This window comes from Mus musculus, chromosome 16 (genome assembly GCF_000001635.26).
Source record: "Mus musculus strain C57BL/6J chromosome 16, GRCm38.p6 C57BL/6J".
NCBI lineage: Eukaryota > Metazoa > Chordata > Mammalia > Rodentia > Muridae > Mus > Mus musculus.
Window position 1 is genome coordinate 75,884,028 of NC_000082.6, and position 25,797 is coordinate 75,909,824.

The 25,797-nt window shown below is 36.3% G+C and overlaps 1 protein-coding gene across 1 annotated transcript in view; it reads right to left on the minus strand.

Annotated features, from left to right (window-relative positions):
- Window positions 1-25,239, minus strand: part of Samsn1 (SAM domain, SH3 domain and nuclear localization signals, 1) — a 50,473-nt gene extending 25,234 nt beyond the window's left edge. Inside the window, exons 1-2 of the mRNA NM_023380.2 lie at window positions 25,103-25,239; window positions 4,713-4,784 (exon numbers count right to left, since the gene is read on the minus strand). Of these exons, the coding sequence (NP_075869.2) occupies window positions 4,713-4,784; window positions 25,103-25,159 (129 nt within the window). The 5' untranslated portion in view covers window positions 25,160-25,239. The remainder of the gene's footprint in view (window positions 1-4,712; window positions 4,785-25,102) is intronic.
- Between the last annotated feature and the right edge of the window lie 558 nt (window positions 25,240-25,797).

The window sequence follows — 25,797 nt, forward strand, 5'->3', positions numbered from 1 at the left end:
TGGTAGAGAATTTTTTACAAAAGTCAAAATAGTAAAGAAGAAAGGATCATGTTTTTGAGTCAAGTGTTTTCCAGTGCTGGGGACTGCACATGTTAAGCAAGAGTTCTAGCTACATCTGCACTCTATGTCCAACCTGAAGAGCGCTGATCAACAACCTCTTTAGGCAGAATCCAAGTTGAAATGTTTTGTTCTTGTGCAGTATACCCTCTGGGTATAACACATATTGTTCAACAGGCTGCCTGCATAACTTCATTGAAAGTTCTCACCTTTACAAGTGAAATCTGTTGTTCATTTATGGTTTAATAGCTCTATCAAACAACCATTTTAGTTCTCATCTTTGAGATAAGCAAAACAGAAGCAACCATCAGGTATCCTGTGTTTACAGATCTATAGAGTGGAGAACATTGAATCGAAAGCCTATAACCCCCACCTGTGAGGGAAGAGTGTTAGAACAGCCTCCTGGGTCTCAATCAGTTTGGCATGGTCAAAGTTAGTTTTTTTTTTTTTTTTTTTTTTTTTTTTTTTTTTATTAGGTATTTAGCTCATTTACATTTCCAATGCTATACCAAAAGTCCCCCTTACCCACCCACCCCCACTCCCCTACCCACCCACTCCCCCCCTTTGGCCCTGGCGTTCCCCTGTACCGGGGCACACAAAGTCTGCGTGTCCAATGGGCCTCTCTTTCCAGTGATGGCCGACTAGGCCATCTTTTGATACATATGCAGCTAGAGTCAAGAGCTCAGGGGTACTGGTTAGTTCATAATGTTGTTCCACCTATAGGGTTGAAGATCCCTTTAGCTCCTTGGGTACTTTCTCTAGCTCCTCCATTGGGAGCCCTGTGATCCATCCATTAGCTGACTGTGAGCATCCACTTCTGTGTTTGCTAGGCCCCGGCATAGTCTCACAAGAGACAGCTACATCTGGGTCCTTTCATAAAATCTTGCTAGTATATGCAATGGTGTCAGCGTTTGGATGCTGATTATTAGTTTTAAAGAAGTTGTCAAGTTAACTAATTCAGTTGAATTCTACAATGCTTTCATGCAACATGTATGCATACACATTTTCACATTAAGTAACAGTAACCATTACCTGGCTCAATTCATTAATGAAGAAATGTGTTCATGTATTGCATACCTGGTACTAATTAAGTTTTTTATTTGGGTTACTGTTACCTGGTGCTCCTTAGCAATCTCCTTAAAACAGTGATTTCTCCTCTGACTCAGAATAAAATATAAGTATTGGTGTATCCTTGCTAAGCTCAGCAACATAACATAAAAGATACAGTACAATTTATGGTGGGAAACTTCTTGGTAGTGATCTTAAAGGTTATTAAAGTTTAATCACAAAATTAGCATTAACTTAAATCAATATTATGTTGCTAAAATATGTGTTTATGTCATATAGAATCTATATGATATAACAAACATATCTTTATGAATTTATTCTTCCCTACTTATCAGATTTCAAAACAGCGTTTTAAAATAAAAACACACAGTATTTAAGGGCAGTTTGTTCAAGTCATTTGTGGTGATTCTGACTCACAGATGTATGATGACTTGGTAATCAAATATTGCCATGATTAAGCATCTCTTCAATTTCATCTGTTTATCACCAAGGTTTGGACTTGCTTTTGTGTTGGCTTCTCCTGGAAGCCACAGATGTATTTTTTTTTTTTAGCTGTCCAAGTTTCCATTTAATGCATGGTACAGGAAAGAAGGCATCTGATTGGTCCCTCTCCATGTCTGTCCACACTTCTCGTTTGTTTTACCTGAGTATTCATCTCTGCTCTTATTTTATTTGATAATGTTTTGCTCATTGAATTCCTCTCTGCATTTCTCACATGTCACATGCTCTACAGAGTAAAGGCTTCCTCTGTGTGCTTCATTCTAGTCTCAGGAATATTTCCAAGCACATTAACTGGTGCTCGGTAACCTTTAAAGAAATCAAATTCCTGATGTAGAAATTTGAGGCAGTTTTTCCACCTCCGCTGGAGGACATATTTGGATTAGATGTTCTTGATACATCAGATGTGGAAACAATGAACTGTGAAGGTCATCTGCTTAAATACTATCCACCATGCTTGAAGGTTGGACAGCCATTCATACCCGAACATAAAAAATGATGGGAAACGTCTGTTTAGTGAGCATGAATATTTTAATATGAGAGTTTAAGCACATAGTTAACATCATTATTAATCAACATTATATTTTGCCTCATATCTTACCCCAAATTGCATATGATAAATATGAATGGACAGCCAATTTAAGCCCTCATTGCACATTATTAATTTTTACATTCAAGGTTACAAAGGCAAAGAGTCTTTGCTTAGTTCAAAATATCAGAATAAAAAAGATTTGGGAAGCCCTTTAAAAGTTTACTTGGCCTTCTCCTTCCTCTTTCCTATGTTTAAACTTGGTTTTAACTGTAAACTTATTTTAGTCACTGAAGTACATGTCATTTAGTTACAACTGATATTGATACTATTATCAAAACTTCAAGTAATGCAATACAAATACTTCCTCATTTTCCTTTCATTGTTTGTAGAAGCTTCAGAGAAACTGTTTTATATATTTTGAATTAGTTTTCTTGTCTGTGAAGTTCTCCATAGCCTTAACTACATTTTTCGTGTAGAATTTACAGCTCTGTTGTCATGATCTTTCAAAGTGTTATTTCTTTGTGGGCATTAGGAAGCAGGCATTTCCATCTCCCATTGCTACAATACTCTGGAGTACCAAATAAAAAGCCTGCCATTTTGTAGATGACTGTGAAAAGGATGAAGAATTGGTGCTGGGTTTCTGAAAAATGAGAAATTAACTTTATCAGCTCTGCTAAATGCTTTAACGAGTGACAAAGCCATTGTTCCTTACTCCATTGACAGTGAATGAGCCTGAGGAACGTTCATAGGTTTATTAAAAACTAAGTAGCAGCAGAATACAGCAGTGTATGGTTACAGAGAGGTAAAAGCTAATGCAAAACACGAAGTGAAATCAGTCATACAAGTAAGTTCCCCTCTGTGTATACACACGTGTATATACACACATGTATAGACAAGTGGTTATACACATGTTTATGTGAGTATGTATATAATTAATATAGTTGTCCATTAAATATATAGGTTGTAAAACATGGTTGCAGTGTCTAGGTTTTATAGTCAATCTGGATAGATCAACAATCACTTAGGAATTGAATCTGTGAGTGTTTGTGAAGGATGATTCTGATTACGTAACTGGAATGGGAGGAGCCACGCACTCTAGCCACCATTCCCTGGGTGGACTTGATAAACGGAGAAAGGAAGCTGAACAGCAGCCTGCATCCACTGTTCTCAGCTTCTTGACTATGAGTGTGACGTGGCCTGCTGCTTCAAGATCTCACAGCATTGACTTCTCCAACGTGATGGACTGTAATCCTTAACTGTACTATGAAAAAAAAAAGTCCTGTCTACACTTCCTCTTAACAGCATATTTTATCACAACAGCATAAAAAAAAAAACTAAGTCAGTGTGTGTGCGTGTGTGTGTGTGTATGTGTGAATGTGTTTGTATGTAATGACTTTATCTATCTATCTATCTATCTATCTATCTATCTATCTATCATCTATCTATCTATTATGTAGATAAATAAAACATATACTACATATAGGCATACACTAATGGATATATTAAGAAATAATAATATATGAAATGTTATTTTAATTTACTATATTTAGTATACTCCTTGCTGAAATAAAAACATATGTGTGTGTGTGTGTGTGTATTCTTCTGTTTGTGAGATTTATATAAATTATTCATCTAAAAGAAACTATTAGTGAATTCACTGGGTCAGGAACAGGTTTAGGGTTGGGTTTAATAATGAATATGTGTCACATACTTAGTTTTCTGAGTGTGCAACCCTCCTCTGTTACTTAACTAGCTACTGTGCCTTTCTTTAGTCACTCATAGGAAATGGCTCCTAGTAAATAAGGTGGTATAACAGAAGGTCAGGCATCACAGTCAGAGGTTTATCTCTGCCTTTATCATTTGATAACTCTGTAGTAGAAAAAGGAATTAGGATCAGCGAATGCATATATACCTTCATCATAAATTGAAACACCAACAATTCCTAACTGGCAACACTACACTTCCTTCATGTCAAGCACTCCTTTCAATATATCTGTCGCTGGTACTGCTATTATCATTATATACAAAATTTAATGTTAAAGCACACTTTACTGTTAAGACATACACAAAGTGTGTTTAGTTCATAAATATGCATGTTACGGTGACCAGTAAGGTATTTTCTGTGTACACTAGAAGTATCAGAGTTCAGTGGTGTAGCTACATGCTCCTCTTATCAGAATGACCATCAAGCCCATTTGGCTACCTGGCATGCTATCAACTCAGGCAAGAATATTGCTTCAGCATGGAAATGCTCAGGGGACTTGGAGCTGTCAATGTAACTTTGAATCATAACTATCTTCAAAGTATAACTAACTTGAAATTATTATTCTGCCCAAATATCGAGTAAGCTTTTTAAATAGCTGTTTTACCTTAATGCCCAATGTGGTACTAGGCCCTAAATATTGTCCATCTATTTCAAAATTCTGTATAAGTGTACATGACTTGAAAATGTATTTAATGTCCTTACCTAACTCAGAAAAATAGTATTATCCTTTTACATTATAAACCTTTATAATATACTGTCATAATATTCATGGAGATAAAATAAAATACCAACCTCAATTGAGTCATCAGATTTTGATACGGAATTATTCCGAAAACGGTCAAAATTCCCAAAACTGCTGCTGCGCTGTAAAATTGGAAAAGGAAAAGAAACTTAAGGTTTGCGACTTTCATAACTGAAAGCAATAAATTTATTATAGCTTCTCAGAAATGTCTTTTGAATATGGAAAACTATTAAAAGTCCTTCCAGCCATCAAAAGCCATTGGATATATAAATATTTATTATTCATATTTTATACTAAAAATTTCTAAAAATATCCTCCTTTGATTTGTGTAATAGTGGTTAAGACCGTGCTTATTTAAAAACATTATTTACAGTACTTCCTTAGGCTCTTGACCCAAGCACCTGAAACCTATGAGAATTCTAAACTGAGCCTTCTTTAGGTAAGCTAAGCACTAAGTTATTTGCACTAGGAAAGGACAGGCAGCATTTACCAACAAAGTGGGCAACCAGTAAAACGCAACAATGAAAACAAGCAAAGGTCTGAGTAATTGTTCTTCTGCTTCCTCAGATAAGCTTACTGAAAAACAAAATTAACACAAGTTCACTTCCCACTAATACATTCTGTTAACTTTAAATTCTCTGTCAGTTATCAGAAAGAAAGGCATACAGGTGGACATGTTAATAAACTGAACATGTAGCCGTGCACAGTGTAAGATGGAGAGGCAAACGGAATCTCTCCACATTTCCCACGGAATCACAATGAGATCCTAATCCCTTCCCCCATTATGCAGGTCGAGTTCCCTACACCCCACATGTTACAATGCCGGATTATTCTTATGCAATGCAGTCTAGGTTGGTGATTATAAATAAACCTGAGATACTTCAAAGTTAAATGGTTCTCCTGAACCATTTTCAAAATTCTTCAAAATCACTGAGTCAAAAAATTGACTTTCTCACTATTTAATTTTATTCATTGTTTAGGGTGGTGGGTATCTAATTGTGTGTGTGTGTGTGTGTGTGTGTGTGTGTGTGTGTGTGTACCTATAAATCTAAAAAAGATAGCTTGTCCTAAGGATTGTACTCATTTCAAAATGATATGTTTTAGAAATTGGTAGATTTTACTGAAAAGGTAACCTAGTAATTTGAAAAAAAAAAATAGGATTGATTAATAGCAGTAGTCAGTAGCCTATAGAATTTATTATTGTCCACTCAGAACTTATCTCTCACTTTAAAAATTCTTTGCCAGAGAAGGCTTGTCCTTGGGATCATTCTTAGACACATCTCTCTCCACCATCTTCCATTAAAATTCTTTAAATTGAGTTGAAATAAGAAGACCCTAGACACGTGACACATAGCTAGCCTATTAGATGTTGTGCTCTAGAACATTGCCCAAAGAATGATGATGTTGTAGAAAAAAATGCCCTTTGCTGACTTGCCTCCCTTGCTGAACTAGCTCCCAGTTCTTTTTGTTTGTAATGAGAGTAGAGACAAGATAACTGAAAGTGTGTTCCACAGTGGAAACTACCACGCCATCTCATACAGAGCTAACGGAACAAGACATAAATCCAGAGTGGATCACTTCACCTTGCCTTGTGGGCATTTTCCATTAGGCCATCAGGACTCAAAGATCAGAGAGAAGTGGGAAAACTATTGTCCTGCTCACAAATGAATCTATCAAGGACAGTTATTACTCGGTTGTATACTCGGGACATTCTTATGGCCTATTGTAACCTAGACCTGTGGCAGTTCAGTAGCCTATACCCAGTCGGATGGTACCTCTTGCATATTAATGAGAGCTACAGAATGCTTCCCACTGCTGGATAATGGGGCCTGCTGCACAGGAGGGCACAAGGTAGATTCACTTCAGCATTTCTCTACACTATATTATTCCATTAAGTAATCAATAGCCACCGCCTTTTAAAATTAATTCTTCCTCCATTATACCAATAAAGAAAAGCAGATATGGGAATAGTGATTTTAAAAGATAAAAAAAGTAAAGAAAAAAAAAACCCTGCTACTTTGGGTCTTGTCAGTCCTATCAATAGTAATTCCTCAGCAACCTAAAGGCTGAGGAGTCGGTCTGTCCACCCTGAGATCCTCTAAGAAGTAAATTTCAGTTCTTATTGAGAAGGGCTCTTATGAGGAGTCAGTCTGTCCACGCTGAGATACTCTAAGAAGTAAATTTCAGTTCTTATTGAGAAGGGCTCTTAGCATATTTCATTATCCACTCCAAAAGTTAGTTACTTTCTGAGAAGATGGTTTCATAATATATTTATAGGTTATAGCTTATGTCAGAAAGGAGCTAATGTCTACTATGAGGTATGGACAAGAAATGGATTTATAATTTCTACTGTCAAGGTTTATCGTGAAAAGGGGAATTATGAGGAAGCAAGGCCTGCTTCCTACATAGTAGTCCTTAATAAAAGAGAACATGTTTGAATATTCACAAATGTGTACAGTGTGATCATTCTGCAGACACTAGCCGGTGACAAAGGCTCTGATCAAGATCAAGCAATTGCATGAACAAAGAACTGTCTCTGGGAAAAGCGCCCTGAATAAAAAAGCAATTCAAAATGTAAGCAACATTTGATAATAGTGGCATTAGATCATGCTTGCCCTATACATTGTGTGTAAGTATATACAAGGGCTTGGAGTGTAACTCAAAAATAGAACACATACTTTGCATCTATGTGCAAGGCTCTATGTTCAATCCCAGCTCCACCCCAGCTAAATGAAGTATACAACCCTTGTAATATATTTAGTAAATCACTTGTAAAATGGCACAACATCTGTGGAGGGAAATTTGGCAACATCTGGTAAGTTTTCATATATATTTGTATTTTGTCATAGCAATCACATTTCTAAATGTCAATGCCAGAATGACTTGTGAATATGCTAACATATGAATATGAATACTAACATATGAATGTACTATACATTCATTGTAATATTTTACCCAGAAACCGGTAAATCCCAACACTCATCAAAAGGATGCTAAATTAGTAGTCTATATTTATATTAAAGAAAAAAACCCTGAAATTTGTTTTTCCCTAGTTCAATGGAAAGAGAATTCACTAGCATACAGTGAAAGAGATAATACCAAAGAGAATGAATTACCATTTGTGTAAGTGAAAAAAGATTCTGTAAATCTCATGAAGGCAAATACAGGCTTTCTTTCAAAGACATACAAATAAAAAGAAGTGAGGGGTGTGGAAGAAAGAAATGATGAATATGTGTTGTTTCATAGATTTGAATACAAAACTGTGCAAAACTTTCTCAAATTCAATCAAAATAAAAAATCCCTAAACCTTAAGGTTCAAATGAAACACATCTACCTAACTCTAAATTGAGTGGATTGCTTAAGGAAAAGCTTATTACAAGTCATTTAAAACAAAGGAACGTGTCAGTCTGTACACAGAAGTACTGCAAGGACAATGTAGTGGCAAACTGAATCTTAACCTTTTGCCATCATCGTGGTTAGTCGGACTGACACACATGTTAACACTGAAAACAATTAAAATCAGTATCATTTAAGTCAAGATCATCGGGATTATAATAAAGTCACTGCAGATATAAAATAAAATGCTTAAAGGTCACACATATAAAGGTCCAGAACAATGACAACCCAGCCTTGGGTCAACTCTAGTTCACAAATTCGACCCTAGCACACACCTGTATGCCTGGTGGTTTGTCAAACCACAGACACACCTTCCAAATAACTAGGGGGCTATACAGAAGGATTTTAGTGTTTGGATAGATTGTAGCCCAAAGCATACTATTTTAGTTTTAATGGAAGTAGTACATGTAATATACTGTGAGATCATTTCAGTATATCTTAACATGTCAAAATCCACTGATTTATCATCATACTGGAGAGAAATATCAGTGTTTGTCTTGGGAAATATAATAGCAGCATTTTGAGAACAGACAAAAATAAAAGACAATAATGTCCCTTTTCTGAATGAAATGTATTTCCGAATTAATTGAACAATTGATCATGGGAAGTTATTCTGAATGTTTACATATTGTGCTTATATATGCTAGTTTTAAAATTGATGAAATCATAAAATTACTATTTTGCCAGTCTCTACTATAATACTAGATATAGAAAATAACTATCAATATGTACTGAAAGAGAAGCAACCAGAACATGTTCGTGACTAAAGCACTGCATGGGCTCACATGAGATGATATTCAAAGGGAAGGGAGAGGGCAAGGGGAGAAGTGTGTGTAGGCATAGGGGCAGGGGCAAAGGATAGAAGTAGAACGCTCGTCTGTCTCTGGCCTGATGGTCACTAATCAGGTTGAACTGGCCGGCCAGCAAGCTCCAGCTTCAGTCTCTGCCTCCTCAGTGCAGGGTGGGGCACTGCACCCAACGTTTTTTAGTGGATTTGGGGAGCAAATGTCCTTAAGCTTACAAGGATGTATGTTGAAAATCTCTATGAGGAGCCATATTGAGGAATGTTCTGTGTTTAAAGAGCTCCTGACTACCTGTGTGCATTTTCATTACTACAGAGATATAGGAACATGGTCAATGCTGTGAAGAGGATTTAGTTCTCTGAAGGGAACAGGATGATGGAGCTAAGTAAGCTTCCTAAACCATTTGCCTGTTTGTACTATGAACATGAAAGAAAACTGTGGAGTCTTTTTTTTTTTTAAATATGAATCAAGCTTTTGACCAAAACCAGGAGATTTGACCTTACTTTTCTTTCTTATCCAGCCACCAACTTGTAGAGTTGTCAAATAAAGTCTCTGTACACTATGACTTTAAAAATGGAGCAAGTCTTTTTGGAGAGTAATCATGATAGGCCCCTTTTAGGAGGAGGAGGAATCTATAAGAAGACCAGCAGTCTCAATTAATCTGGACCCCCGAGATCTCTCAGACCCTGAGCCACCACATACACCAGCTGATATGAGCCCTCCCCACACACCAACACACACACTTATACAGCAGATAACTGCCTGGTGTGGCCTCAGTGAGAGAAGATGCACCTAACCCTTGAGAGACCTGAGGCCCCAAGGAGTAGGGAGGCCTGGTTGGGAGGGGTGGATGCTGGAGGGGGACATTCTCATAGAGACAGGTGGAGGAGATATGGGACATGGAACTGTCAGAGGGTGGACCAGGAGGGGGATAAAGTCTGGACTGTAAAAAAAAGATTAAAGAATAAATTTTTAAAAAATGAGCAAGGCACTGGTAGAAGTGTCAATCTATTTCAAAGAAAATATTTGCAAATGTGAATCAGACACCCACAGTATTTTGAAGTATCCTGGCAAATTAGAAGTTATATATACACTCACTGCCAACAAGTTCTCACATCTAAACATTACTCATAAGACATTTGTTAGTATCCACTCTTCAGATCAAAATTCCATTTGAGTTCGCCATTAACATTGTATTATAAAACGTTAAACCTCAACACGTCTGTCACCCTTTATCCAAAAGCATTCGAGGATTTAATTGTCCTGGCTGACTCAGGTGCTAAGATGTTGGAGAGTGAAAAATCACATTTAACTCACTGAAAATAACCTGTTAGGATTGCCTCAGTGTTAAATAGTCACAGCACCATGCGGTGTATGTGGAAGACAGACTGTGAGGTGCCAGGGAACTTCAAGCTAAAAAAGCAACAAGAACTGCAGAGTCAACAGTTAGTGCCTCCACACTCACACTACATCCTTGTATAAAGGTGACTCGGAGCTAAATAAAATGATCACATCACCAAAACAAAGCAGAACACAAAGCAGTGGTATGAATATTCTCAGTGGTGGGTGTGGCTTCTAGGAACCCAAGTCAACTGGCTCTTTCTCTACCTCATTAGCTTCACGTCAACTGCAAAACATGGACAGAATGTTCACACCCCAATGCTATCATTCATTTCTAAATCTTGCTGAGATTTCTCATACGGAAACTTTACTTTTAGAATTTTATGGGGCACTAAACTTTTCTGCAGATTAAAACTATTTCAGAGTCACAGTGGGGTGGGGGCAGGAAGTTCAATAATAACTGAAAATAGCCAATGTAAAAGTGATACTTACAACAGCTGACGTAGGGCGTTAAACACATTTCAGAGTCAAAAGGCTTGAGTATTTAAGAATTCTCAATTGTTCCTTTCTATGGTACTCCACTATGTTCCATTTATACTGCAACTAAAGACTGAAAGTCATGTAACACTTCTAGAATTCAGTAAAAATTATTTGAGTCCATGTTAGTTGAAGGGAGCTCAGAAGTAATGCATTGATATGCTCTAAATATATTTTTCAAATACAAAGTATCATAGGACAAAAATTTACTATAAGGAATGTTTTTAAGTTCTATAAAATATAAATGAAACAATAAACATTAAAAGTAGCAATATTGCTCAATGGTGAATATTGCTCTTTCCTTGTAAGCATAAGGATGTTTGATTCCTCTAACCCATTAAAAATATCAGGTGCAGTGCCACACCCAGCACCAGGGAGGCAGAAACTGAAGGATGTCTGGAGCTTGCTGGCCATGCAGTTCAGGCTGATGAGTGATAATCAGACCAGAGACCCTGTCCCAAATGAGGCATATGCAGTTTCCAAGAACAATAAAGTTTCTTTTCCAGCCTCCACATCTATGTGCACATATATACATGGGAAACCACACATATTATCATAAAAATATTCAATCTTAATAATATCTTGTATGCATGTCTAGGCCCATACCTATAATCTTATTGTGAAGAGTAAGTCATCAAAAGTTTGGACATGAAATGATCTCAAACCAACAGAATTTTAAGTTGCTTCAAAGTTTTTTTTTTTTTAATTCTAAGATTCTGTAGCTATTTTCTGAGATACTCTGTAAATCACCAAAGCCAAAGGTAGTGTTGCTTTAAAATGATAAAATAAGAAAAGGTGGTGGGGGTAACTATTTATTATATTTGAAAAATACTTCTGGAAGACAAAAATGTGACTAATGTCAACTGTAACTCCTCTTCAGCTGTTGCAGGACAAAAAAGCTATTGTCAGATGGACACAATCATTTTAATGACTAATCTTTTTCAATTTGGAACATTGTTATTTCACTAGATTTTTTAATGGCCTGGGTAGACAATAATATCTCTAGCTTAAAACTAGCAAGAACTTTTAAGTGTACAGGTCATGTACAGTATACAGGTAGTGCTTGGAAGGATGTAGGATGCAGGAGGGAACACATGAGGAGCCAAGGTAACTGGGCTTACATATCTATCACCCTTACCAAAAGCTAAAAATTGCCTCTGGCAACTTTCTCATTATCAATCTTAGTTTCTATTCACCATGGTACAGGAAAGGCTGTGCAAAGAAAAGGGATTCTAATTCCTTCCTTTTTCTTTCTTTCTTTCTTTCTTTCTTTCTTTCTTTCTTTCTTTCTTTCTTTCTTTCTTTCTTTCTTTCCTTTCTTTCTTTCTTTCTTTCTTTCTTTCTTTCTCTCTCTCTCTCTCTCTCTCTCTCTCTCTCTCTCTCACCAGTATCCTTTATTCTTTCTTTCTTTCTTTCTTTCTTTCTTTCTTTCTTTCTTTCTTTCTTTCTTTCTTTCTTTCTTATTAGATATTTTTTATTTACATGTCAAATTTTATCCCCTTTCCTCATTTCCCCTCCGAAACCCCCCACACACAGCCCCTCCCCCTCCCCTTGCTCACTAACCCAACCACTCCTGCTTCCCTGTCCTGGCATTTCCCTACACTGGGACACCGAGCCTTCACAAGACCAAGGGCCTCTCCTCTCATTAATATCCCACAAGGCTACATATGCAGCTACATATGAAGCTGAAGCCTTGAGTCCCTCTCTGTGTACCCATTGATTGGTGGTTTAGTCCCTAGGAGCTCTAGGGGGTACTGGTTAGTTCATATTGTTGTTCCTCCTATTAGGCTGCAAACCCCTTCAGCTCCCTGGGTCCTTTCTCTAGCTCCTCCATTGGGGACCCTATGAGCATCCACTTCTGTATTTGTCAGGCACTGGCAGAGCCTCTCAGGAGGCAGCTATATCAGGCTCCTATCAGCAAGCACTTCTTGGCATCCACAATAGTGTCTGGGTTTGGTAACTGTATAATGGGATGGATCCCCAGGTGGGAAAGTCACTGGATAGTCTTTCCTTCAGTTTCTGCTCCAAACTTTGTCTCTGTATCTCCTCCCATGGGTAGGGATTCAATTTTCTAATTAAAAAAAATACATTCTTCTCCAATTAGTTTAAAAGATAACTTTTGTACAAATTTGATATTTTTAATCTGTGACCAAATATATGAACTCGTCATGCCATTACTGATTATAACCTTCTAACTATTTAGTCAAATAAGTATACTTCAAAAACAGATGCCCTGCATTCTAATATTTTGTATACTCTATTTCTAACAACCAAAGTAATATTTAAGACCCTGGTAAGAAAAGACAACCAATATTTAGAAGAACTTCAAATATTGTTGCTCTGCTATGGCAACCCAAGTTTTAAATACATCTAAAACACCTCTTTTTCGTTCTCTTAATAAGTGTCTAATTTTTCCACTTGCCCTGCTTGCAAATGAAATCATGCCATAGTATATATAAAGCAACACTAATCTAAATGAGAAGTATGACGCAGAAGCAAAACGTTAAATTTTGTATTAAGAAAGTTCAAAAAGGATAAGAGTCATTTACATTCTTATTTATGGAACAATACATTTCAGAAGTTAATAGTTCAGACATTTTTTTAAAAAATATTTTCAATAATTAAAAGTGGTAAGTCTATGAAAATTTCTAATGAAATCGTAATCAATATGACGAAAGGGTATATGGCACTTCCAAGCTTAGGAGACTTTTAAACATATTAAATCATTTGATATGTTGACTCGAACTTTAGGTTTTTAAAGAATCCTCTAACAAACTTGTCACTCATGTGTTACTACTATGACTAATATACAATAATACTAATATCTGATTATAATATATGTTGCTATTACATGTATCATCAGAAAGAAGTCAGGTTAATTCATAGTACTCATTGCTATAAAATAATAGTTAAAGGTTTGGAAGTTAACTTGGAAAGAATGAATCCATCCAGTAATTTTCCATCAGACACTCAGGAGTACAAACACCCTATGCATCCCTTAGATTTTAACCACACTCTGCTGTAGGTGGCCTCTGGGAACAAATGACCTTTCTAAAGGTCTCCTCAAGGAATATTTTAGTCATTCAGTGATCTCCTTGAACAGAAGTAATGACAAACAATAAGCTAATTCTCAAAAAAAAAGTTTTTTTAAAGTCATTTTTACTACTTTTAAATGGGTGGGTTTGATGCATGATTTTGGTGGCCCTGATTAATGGTCACCGCCAGCCCAGCTTCTGGAGTTGTAATGTGTCTGTGAGCTCCCCTTCAGCCAAGCTCCGCCATTAATCCAGTGGCATATGTCAGCTCAGCAGAGCAAGGTCACTCTTCTGCTTCAAGGGGAACCTTTTTAGAAATAATAAAACTGACAGAAAGTTCTTTTTTGCATGCTTTATGCTGCCTGAGGTTGAGTGCTGCAGTTAATATCATAAACCTTATAAACACTCTCTTCCCAGGCAGCAACTGCTGCCACAGCCTTAGGAGTCTAAACGTGTTTTTTTTTTTTTTCCTTAGTAAGAACAGACATGTTTATGTGTGGTAAATATATGATATGCAATCCCAAACAGGGAAGGAATATGTGGGTAAAAATACCCTAGCGTGGGAGCTAGGGCTTTTTGAAAGACACCATTGGGATTCTTCATTACCAAATACATGTATTATTACAACCAAATCTACCATTATAAAAACTTTTTTTTCTCACTGCAAATTTACATCTGACAGCATGTATACTTCAGTGTATTGAGGGATACATATTAGTGATTAAAAACTAGTTGAGCTGATGAGCACTCTGTGGCCTACAATGTCACGTCTCATAACAGTATTACCTTGACTTCTGAAGGAGTTATATTTCTTACATTATAAACATTTGTTTCATTGTGAATGGCTACCTTAGAACTGGTGGGTATTAATAATGAGGTAATAATAATGAGGTAGCCCTAATCCTGAGTAACCCTAACTTAAACAACCCAAACAAAAGCTATCCTCGAGCCAAAGGAAAATGATGGCTATGCAATTCTAATAGAGAACATATGTAAGTTAAGCATACACATTACAAAAGAATGTCCACTGCAACAATACAATATCCAGGGACTACCCCTATACAGTTCCAGTGTGTTCTCCGGTTGATATCTAATTCCAATCATTGTGTCTTGTAAAGTAAGGTTTTATATTGGTTAAATCTGCCTTGGATCTTATTCTAGATAGTAAAACTGCATAATTATAGAAATAAAGCCCATTATTTCCTGGTTTGACTTTATTACATAAAGAAGCTATCAGAAGTGACAGCAGCCAGTCTTTTTAGGAAACTAGATACAGTGGGTGAGTCTCTGGGTCAGATCCAAGGCTTTGGCCAAGCTTGCAGAAGTCACTTCATATTGACTCACTTATAAGCAAGGATACCAAAAGTTAGCACTGCCAAGTATCTCTTTACTGTGAGCGAGGCTTCTCTAAGAAAGAACCCATACTCCATATTAATGAAAGAATTATTTCGGGGATGGAGAGGTGGCTCAGTGGTTAAGAGCACCGACTGTACTTCCAGAGGTCCTGAGTTCAATTCCCAGCAAACACATGATGGCTCACAGCTATCTGTAAAGGGATCTGATGTGTATGAAGTGGACACACATGCATTAAATAAATAAATTTAAAAATATAGATATGCCTGAGTGGAAATGGGATCCAATGCCTTCTTCTGGTGTGTCTGAAAACAGCTACAGTGCACTCAAAAATAAAATAAATAAATCTTTAAAAATATATTTTTAAAAAAATAATTATTTCCCTTGGAAGAAATGGCACATGATGCAGCATAACAGTGCTGGGACCTAGTTTGGTTAGTTGAAGCCGGATAATGGTAAAGTCAACTTAGCATCAAGACTGGAAATATTATTTCAAGTCCTGTTTGTGAGCAAGTCTGCAGAGATAAATGAGATGCTTGCTTCCAATTATATATACATATATACATATATATATCATATACCATATACTACATACTATATACTTTATATTTTATACATTATATATAAGCAAAAATCACATACACACACACACACACACACACACACACACATATATATATATATATATACATGTATATATATATGTGTGTGTGTGTGTGTGTGTGTGTGTATATACATGCATATGTATAATACTCCCTACAAAGTCACACTGTCCTCTTTCATTTCTCATACATTATAATGGACTGTTTGTTTATTGTTTTGTTTCACTGAACTCTAATCCTAGAAACAGTTGCTCTGTTTTTTATCATGTGTTGCCCAGATCTTTATCATGAATGGGTTGTTAGGCATCTCTGAAGTAGGTTACTTCTATAAATGACTAATATTACCCATTAGTCATGCCACACTCAGAGCACATATACTGAAAAATCACTACAATTTTGCATTATATAAATGTTTTTTTATGATAGTCAGAAAAAGAAGGAAGGAAAGAAAGCCAATGCGGTCTGAGAGTCAGAAAGACTGAATTCAATCCTTCTTGAGTTCTTCCCAAGTCAAAGGGTACAAACTTGAGTTAGATATATCTTCTGTTCTTGACAGGAGAGCTGGTTGGGGCGAAACAAACTATATCCAAGGAAATGAAACAGTTATGAAATAAGGATTAGAAAATTAGAAAAGATGCCAAGATTATCTACTTAACACAGTTAAACCAGGAAGTAGACATGTGCTAACAACCTACACGCCTACATGACAGGCTCTAACATGTCCTCCTCTTCCAATCACAACCCCAAAGCTCAAATAAGGTTTAATAAAGTACCCACAGTCTGGTTCAGAAATAATCAAACTCATACCTTCAAACCCAGCTGGGTGTGACTCTAGTCCCTGTTGCCTACTGTTCTGCTAGCTAACCATTTCTACCACTTTCTTGAGATGTCAGCTAAGTAGTCAAGTAAGCACGAGTTCATGAATACAGGGACACATTCCGGACGACAAGCAGCAGAGCGAGTGTTCATAGCATCAGGAACAGAAGTCTCTATGAGCCCCCTAAACCAGATGGTACATTAGTGGGTTGGTTATCTTTGTAAAGCACCTCCGAAGATCCTAATAGGTAATATTATTATTATTAAATGGTGCCGCATGGAAGCTACTGAATTATAGCAGATGTGCATCTGCATGAGAAAAGATGAGAGTTTGAAGTGGGCAGGAGGGTGTGGGAACAGGGAAGCGTGCAGGACAGCCAGATGCAGGTCAAGCATGGAGCATCTATCAGAAGATTGGCATCGAAGATAGCTGGAAGAAAGAAGGAGCTGAAAATCAAATCCTCACTTCTACTTTGGTGGGAGCTCTTTGACTGTGAGTGGCTAAACTGTGTTGCCCTCTGTCTTCTAACTTGAGGAGTTCAGAAGGTAACTGTGTGTGAAGAACTTCATAGAGACCATCAACTAAATGATGTAATCATTGGGGTGTTTCTTAATAAAATCCCACTGGATTCTTTATAGGAGGTTGTCAGCAAGACAGAAAGAGATCCTGGAGCAAAATGCACAGAAAACATGGGGCATCCATCCACTGGACAAAGCTACAGGCTCTGTGACAGGGTCTTCTCTGGCAGACCTCCTGAGAAAGCAAGCCTCCCCCATGTTAATTTCAGATAAGGTGAATCTAACTGTAGTAACAGAAGCTTTCTTCCTGTATATAGGAATCACCACAACTACCACCGCAGACAGTTTCAAAGCACCCCTTCTTTTTAATGGAGGATGGCTTTTTTTTTCTCCTAAGAACTGAATGTGAATGGGTTATTTCTAAAACTCCACTTGAATTCTTAATATTAGCAAATAAGGAGAAATGCCTCACTTTGACGAGATATGATCTGGAAATTTAGATATATTGTTTATGCACTTGGTTCCATTGTTTGAAAATACATTCCCTGTGGATAATGAAGTCATTTTTTTCTCTAAATCAGGGAAAGACAAGAGACAAATGGTTAAGTAAGTCGAGTTTTAAAAGACAAAGTGTGTTAGTAGTCCGGGTAGTGTCTCTTCATTCTTCCTATAGGATATAAAATATTCAATGTTATACCAAGGGGAAGCCACATTCTCTTCAGTCACTATCTTTGGATTTTTCTGCATGCTGACTTAGTACTTTCTAAATATTGGCAATATATTTGGCACCAAAGTTTTTCTACTTGCTTGAGATTAAATTTTGGTTTTGGATTTACATTCTATAAGATGGGAAAATCTAAAACAAGTTAGTGATTTGCTGGAAAGAATATTCTTCATTAAAAACAGCTAATAATTTTAATCATTTTAACAGTTAATTGAATGAGTTATGAATTCATCCATCAAATTAATGTATTTTGAAGGAAGAGAGAAAAGCCCTCCAAAAGTTGGGTATAAATTATGGGTGATTCCTTTGAACCAGTGAACAGTAAACTTGAGCCATTTCTTAGAATATAGACACAAGTTGAATAAAAGGATAGTATAGGATATTAGTAGTCTTAGTGTTTGCTGCATTTAAAGTGTGACTACATTGAAAGGGATGTCATCTGTCCAAAGAGATGACAGATTCTAAGTCTTGTCCACAGCACATTCATACTCCTTCCCTTCATGAAACCATAGTTTTTCAACTCCTATTATTTGAAACACTAAACAGTGGACTGAATTTATCTAAATGAATATATTAAAATTTAATCCAAAAAGAAACTGCAGCAACAGTAGAGTACAGATCTGGTTATAGAAACGCTGTTATGTAACATTCAAACCTTTCTTAACCTTGGGTGAAATACTTCACGTGTACAGAATTACACTGCTCTCTATAAATTAACGGAATATAGTGCTATGTCATCGAGGCTTTGGAAGGATTTTTAAAGTTAATGGAACCTGGTGTGGAATACATTCCTTGAGTTGTTGATCAGGAGAGTTACTGTTACCCACCAGCCAAACACTAGAGTTCTTGTTTGTCTACCAGAACTTAATGATATGACCCTATTGTTGTAGACACCACAAGTTTGGTCAAAGGGTATTGAAAAATAAATATGCCACTCACCAGGAATCTTCCTCTCTACTAGCTACCTCTCATAATACTGGGAGGGATTATGTATGCTATGGGACAGGGGCTTTTCAACAATCTACCCAGCTGTGAGCCTCATGAGGTATATTATTGAACAGCATGGTCAAGTATGTCCATAGGTGCAATATGGGCACAAATGTTAGGTGTATACACACACACACACACACACACACACACACACAGAGTGAGAGAGAGAGACACACACAGAGACAGAGACAAAGACAAAGACAGACAGAGAGAAATAGAGAAGGAGAGATGGAAAGTTGCAAGGGTTGGGTAACAAACTGTTTTATGATTGTATTTGAGGCTTGATTTTAAAGAGGAAATTCACATCTGGTGGTATAAATCTACTCAAGAGCCCATACTCGAATAGTTCACAGGCCACAGTGGTACCCTGAATATCCTGTTTTGTTTAGTAAGCATCGTAGTGAACTGTCTTCTAGATGGTTATCTTTATAGCAATAGATTGGTACAGCTCTCATTCTTCATCAAAGAGTTACCTTTCTGCAGTGTGGGTGGTAGTTAATGCAGAAAATCATATCTGATCAATTTGCAGAGAATACGTGGCAGAGGATAGTTCAATCCTAAAAGGGACCTCTGTATCCACCCACCCACATAGCTCTGGGAGCCATTATGGAAGACAGAGTAGAATGTTATCATGAGTCAGGTTAGGGAAGAAGAGAGCCAAAGAGTATCTTCTGGCCAGGACAGAATCCCTGCTCCATTAACTCACAGCACCTGCATTTGAATATGCAAGATCTGCAGGAGATTAAGGTAGTCAACCTTCCAGCATGGTAGGTGGAGTCTCACAAGCTCCCACCTGGAGGAACTATTGACAGGTGCTAACATCAGGAGGAAAGGAGAGAGAGTTCTTTTTCCTCAAAGGTGTGCCCCGATAGGTCAACTAAACTCCAGTGGATGATCCCAATTCCATGAATATATGGTCAACACAAGTTGAACTTGGTGGGTTATTAAAAGAAACATACACATAATTATATTTGACCAGTAAGAAAAAAAACCCCACAATTCTGAATGCTAACATTGGGCAAATATATGTGCTGTGTATCTGGGAAGGGTTAGGGGGATAATATGATCAAATTTTTATTGAAGGGGAATGCCAGGGCCAAGAAGTGGGAGTGGGTAGGTAGGGGAGCAGGGGGGATGGGAGGGCATGGGGGACTTTGGGATAGCACTGGAAATGTAAATGAAGAAATTACCTAATTTAAAAAAAAAAGAATTAACAAAACATTCAAAGGACATAGGCTCTGTATGCAAGTATCTTGTCTCAAGTAAGTACCGGGTCCTGATAGAGTCTCCACTTTCCTATACCTGGCTAAATAAGGGTTAAAGTGCATTTTAAGAGCCTTGGGGGGGAAAAAAAAGCAATGCAGGCATCTCTTTAATGCCACAACTATGTGTCATCCCTGTCTAGGAGCATAAATTTGCACAGCGGGCAGTGCAGCGAAAACAGCTTATAATCAACTCATCACCTCTCATCATTGCCGGGATCAAATGCAAATGGGAAGAATGCCACTTCAGTCACTGCTTGTGAAAATTAGCATCTGTGACACTAATGGTGTCTCATTCTGTATGCACTTTAGATTAAAAAGAACCTTTTTTTTAAAAAAAAAAAAAGCTATTTCAAGAAGTGCCATTATTCCAATGTTTCCCTTTATGATGACAGTGGTATTGAATCCTCTTAACTCAAAGGAGACCTCGGTTAAAGTGTATTTATACGGATTACCATACAGCAACATATGAAGTCTGCATTGTCCTAATTACAGTTCCCAATCTCATCTGTGTGGCTCACACTGTTTTCTCTATAAACTTTCTAACATGCTCTCTCACCTGAAACAAAGGGTGGCCATGAGAGAACAATAATCTTTCTAGGAATCTTGCAAAATCTTGGGCATATTCGAGTGGCTCTTTAACACTCAAAAGAGAACCAAAGATGGATTTAAACACATGCACAACCTGCTACCCCAAATCATAGTTTACAAACTCAGGAAAGGTTAATTTTCCACATATCTGTTAAGACCTTAGTATGTTGGAAAGTGAAGCAAAGAAGAAGGATACAAGCCCTTAACTTCGACATTGGATAACAATTTTTATAAAACCATTTGGCAATTAAGGAAAAAATGAGCACAATTCTAAATGCTGAAATTTAGACAGATATAGTACCTGGAGAGATCCCCTGACAAAATTCCTGAATATAATTGGAGGAGGAAAGAGTCCTAAATTTCTTTTCAAAGTACAAAGATTTCTAATGATGGGGTCTTGTTGGTGTCATTAGCATTCATCTGGCTTTTAAGACAGACAACGCCTGTACTGTCACAGTAGTAGTAAGACATCCACCATTTTAACAGTGGAAATTGGCATGTGTTTTCAGATGACATATTTTTTCATCTATGTATCTTTGGTAGAAATAACTGATCTTTTTAAATGTGTGTAATCTTTAGTGTGCCTTTGACCCTTCATTTATGAGGCTGGAGAAAAGCTAGAGCAAGTATTAAATAGAGTAAAAAATCTGAGTAGAATGACTGTTACATAATAAATTAATAATAAACACAGGCAGCAAAAATAAACATGTCAGGGAAACACAGGAAATCTATTCCTTATTTGAGCATTTATAGATCATATAAACAGTATAGATGAAAGCTTATTGGGTGTACATGTGGAATATGCTTACAACGTCTCAAAAGTCATGGTCAGCATTGAGCACTAGTGCTAAAATAGTAAAAAAAAAAAAAAAAAACTCAAAAGGAAAGTATGTATACAAAGCAAGGTTATTTTTATCTAATCTAAATGTAGAATTCTTAGCCACTACTCTTCAAGTTTCATTTTTAATTGGAAATTACCAATGTACCAGATGGAGTTGAGGGACATACTAAACTTGTAGGAATGTATTAACCTTTTAGTATATACCATTACCTATTTTATAATATGTCTTCAGATATTTGAGGGTACCCAATATGGAAGACCTTTGGCTTGTGACTCTCAGTCTTTACTTTTAATCTTTAAGAACATATTTGAGTGACATTCTTCTTACATATAAACTACTTGGATAAAATAATCCTTAGCAAAATAAACAACAGAAAAGAAAAATACCTCACAAGTGATAAAATAAGATGTGGTAAAACTATAATTTGATTTTAAAGTTTAACTTATTAGTAAGTTTATTGATAAGTACTATCCACATAAGAAAATAATACATTATATTGTATGTAGTATTCTATAAAATCTATTACTGAACATTAGAATTATAAATATTTTAATCATCACACTATAGAATCAATTAGAAAATACAAATACCAAAGCCTATTGTTGCAACTTTGTTTTTAGCTATTATATATGAAGGCAAGAATTGTTCAGATTGTATATATGTCTGGCTGCCACATGAATTTTAATACATGTGTAAAGTCTATAAATGTTTAAATAAATATGTCTCTTCCCTTCTGAAACATTTATCAAGTTATTTCTTTGTGTGTGTGTTTGTGTGTGTTCATGTATGCACTTACGCACATGCAACTGCATGTGCAGGTATGTGTCTGAACATGTCTGTACATGTGTGTGTGTGTGGAGGCCACTGTACAATCTCAGGTGCTATTCCTTCTCAGATGTTGTCTGCCTTGGTCTTTGATTTGAAACAGTGGTTTTCACTAGTTGAGTCTTCCTAACTAGGCTAGCAGGACCATTATGCCCAGGTCTATGCCTGTATCTGCCTCCCAAGTGCTGGCTTAAGGGACACATAACACCCCACTGTAAGTTTCACAGAGGTTCTGATGAACTACTGCAGGTCATCATGCTTGCATGGAAAGTATTTTATAGACTGAGCTGTACCCTCACCCTCAACTTACCATTTCACTAGAAGATGCTACATTTTAATTATGTATAGTCATCTTTCTATTTAATAGGATCCAAGAACTTCTTACTCCCATATAATTTAGTACCCATGGGTGTTCTATTTAAACAAAAAGTTCATTAGCTTTTATTTAAGGTAATATCAGATATAATAGATTTCTCCTGCGTGTGGTGTGAGAGGATTAAACCTATGGACAGAAGAGATGCTAGACCATGCAGCTTTATCCAAAACCCTTAATTTATAGTTTTAAAATGTAGCATATGGTGAGTCACAATAAAACCAAGGAAATCCCCTCCATACTTGTGAGCACACAGCACAGGGTCAGGATATGGAAACGATCATCTGATAGATAATCAGTATAAACAGTTACATCCTGTATTTCAGGACAGTTGCTTGCTAGCCCTATTGTGTCTTTCTAGACAGATGTCACACTCCCTTCTTATAGGTGGGGGAGCTTGTACCCCTTCAAATAGCCATCTGTGTAAGGATCAGAATATCATGTGCTCTTACCATGTCCTATGGATTATATGTTTTATTTATGAAATATGCAAAAGTTTTCTATTGAAAACTATGAATTTGTAAGAATTGTTTCTAAGACATAATTATAGCAATTGGAGGGCTATTAGTGTCACAGCAAAAAAATTAAATCCATATATGTCTTCAGTGTGACTATTTCTTGTGATATATTTTTTTTCTCAGGTGCATTGAGTGTGTTTTTATTTTATATATGCAAACATCAATAAGATGACCAATAGTTCACATCTACTCTAGTAATTACTGTGATTAAGACCATTGCCAATAATGAAAGATCATTTTGAAAACAGTTTAGTGAAATGATATACTGACAATATAATGTGCAATACAGTCCTTATGAAATAGTCAAGTGTCATTTTTGAAAAATTTTGAGGTAAGCCACTTTTTATCAATTTTTGTAATATTCCCAAAATATGATCAACTGAATATTTTTATTTAATCAGTGCTATTTTACATAAAAAACAATCATATGAGACTTGAGATAGAGCTCAGCTCACAACAAATATAATCATATGAAGAAATAAAAAATGATTCTTTGAAAAACCTTTCTTGGATATTTTGGGATGTGTTGCTGTGAATTTTTATTTTAGTAATGAAAAAACAGAAAGTGCAATATATTTTTGTACTATGTGTTTCTAAGATGCTTGTTTAACCTTTGTTGACTTTTTTTGCATTAGAAACAATAATGTTGAAAATCATCTAGTTTTAGTTTCCTGTACTTGGAAATAATGAATTCTCAGTTTACTTCAGATCTTTTGCCAAAGGTTTTAAACCGTTGAAGACTGTCCTGTGCCTACTCAGTTCAGAAGGAAAATCAGTCCCCAAACTGTCTCTCTCCCAATGAGAAATAAAAGCTGATGACAAAGTGTAAACTCCTTAAAAACAAAGAATCCACTAGTATTTATCTCACCAACAAAAAGATTGAATTTATTTGAGAAACGTTAGGAATGTATAAACAGGACAGAAATTTTCTGACATCACAACTTCATACTAAAGAAATTAATGTTACTAGTAAATGACGTTTAAAGTTCTATAAGAATGTAAACTTGGCTTTTCCTATATTATTTTTAATGCCAATTGTTATCAAGAGAAAGAATAAAAGAACATACTACATAAGACTGGCTTATCAAATTTACTAATTTATAAATTTTGTGTCTTCTCAAAATAGGGCACAATTCTCTCTAATGACAATGTGAAAATGCATGTCTACTACAAGATATCATAGCTGAACATTCAAATTACAAAAAGAATTTTAAAAAACTAACCTAAAATTTCTCCATTTTAGTCTTCTTACTGTTATGTATTTTAAATATCTACAATTTAACAGATAAAATAATTCCTTCAGAACACTGGTAAGATATTGAACAACCAAGGAATGAAAAATAGGCAGAGAATTCATGATATTAATGGTTAAGTGGAGGCCACCAAACAGAGTTCCATAAAATTATCCTAACCCAATCTTAGCTAACAACATAAAGGGTTGAATCTAATACACAATTGTGAAGACCATAATTGCTCATCAGTATGCAAATTCTTCCATATGTATTTTGATGCACTTAGTCCTCTACTTAAATTAATTTAGAAGTGACAGATAAAATGTCATGTAAGTAGTAGGGTGATGATGTAGGCTGTGAGTGTGCATGTATGCTTGTGTGTGTGTGTGTGTGTGTGTGTGTGTGTGTGTGTGTGTGTGTGAGAGAGAGAGAGAGAGAGAGAGAGAGAGAGAGAGAGAGATGTATGTCACTGTGTGGTTTGTTTGAATGTGTTGTGTGCTTGAATGAGTTTGTGTATGTGTGTGTATACACGTATATGTGCGTATGTGTAAATGGTATGTGTGTGTGTGTGTGTGTGTGTGTGTGTGTGTGTCTGGTGTGTCTGTGTTATACATTTGCAAGTAAGTGTTGCTTTCTAGTACAGTATTTGGTTAGTTTTACTCTGTAAGAAAATAAACTTACCTTCGGTTTTTGGTGTTTCTCCTTGTCTGAGGCATTGGATGGCTTCCTCTTTAGCATTTTGAATTCTGGCCACCTCTAGTGAGCACAGTTGCTGCTGTTACAGAGACAACTGAGAGCAGGCACGGGTGCTCTCCGTGATACCCAGCATCTGATAGCACTGAGGAAGTGTCTGATGTGACACTTCCTCCTCTGGTCAGGATGTGACTTCAGTGTCTGCTTGGTTGAAGGTTTCTTTTTTTTTTTTTTTTTTTTTTCCTTTCCTTCCTTACCGTAATTATTTGGTAACTCTGTACTGTATTCTCGGTGCTGTATTCTATGATATAATTCTTAGCTCACACCTTTGACATGGCTACGGTAATTACTAAGGGTGTAATGGTTTGGAAAACAAAACTTATTTTCTCAGTTTATGTAAAAGAATTTAACACATTAAAAAAGATGGCACAAGAGGAAAATATCTGAACCTTTTAAATGAAATCAAACAGAATATTGTGGATTTTTAAAAGTTTGAGACTATTTAAAGAATTCCATTTTATATTTTTATAATATTTTATTATTTGAGGTTATATAATACACTTACATCATTTCCACCTTTTCATTTTTCTCCTTCCAAATTTTCCAGGGAACCTACCTTTCAATTTCATTGCCCACTTTTTAAATGTGACATATGTCTGTATCTTTCTCAATACATAATTGTA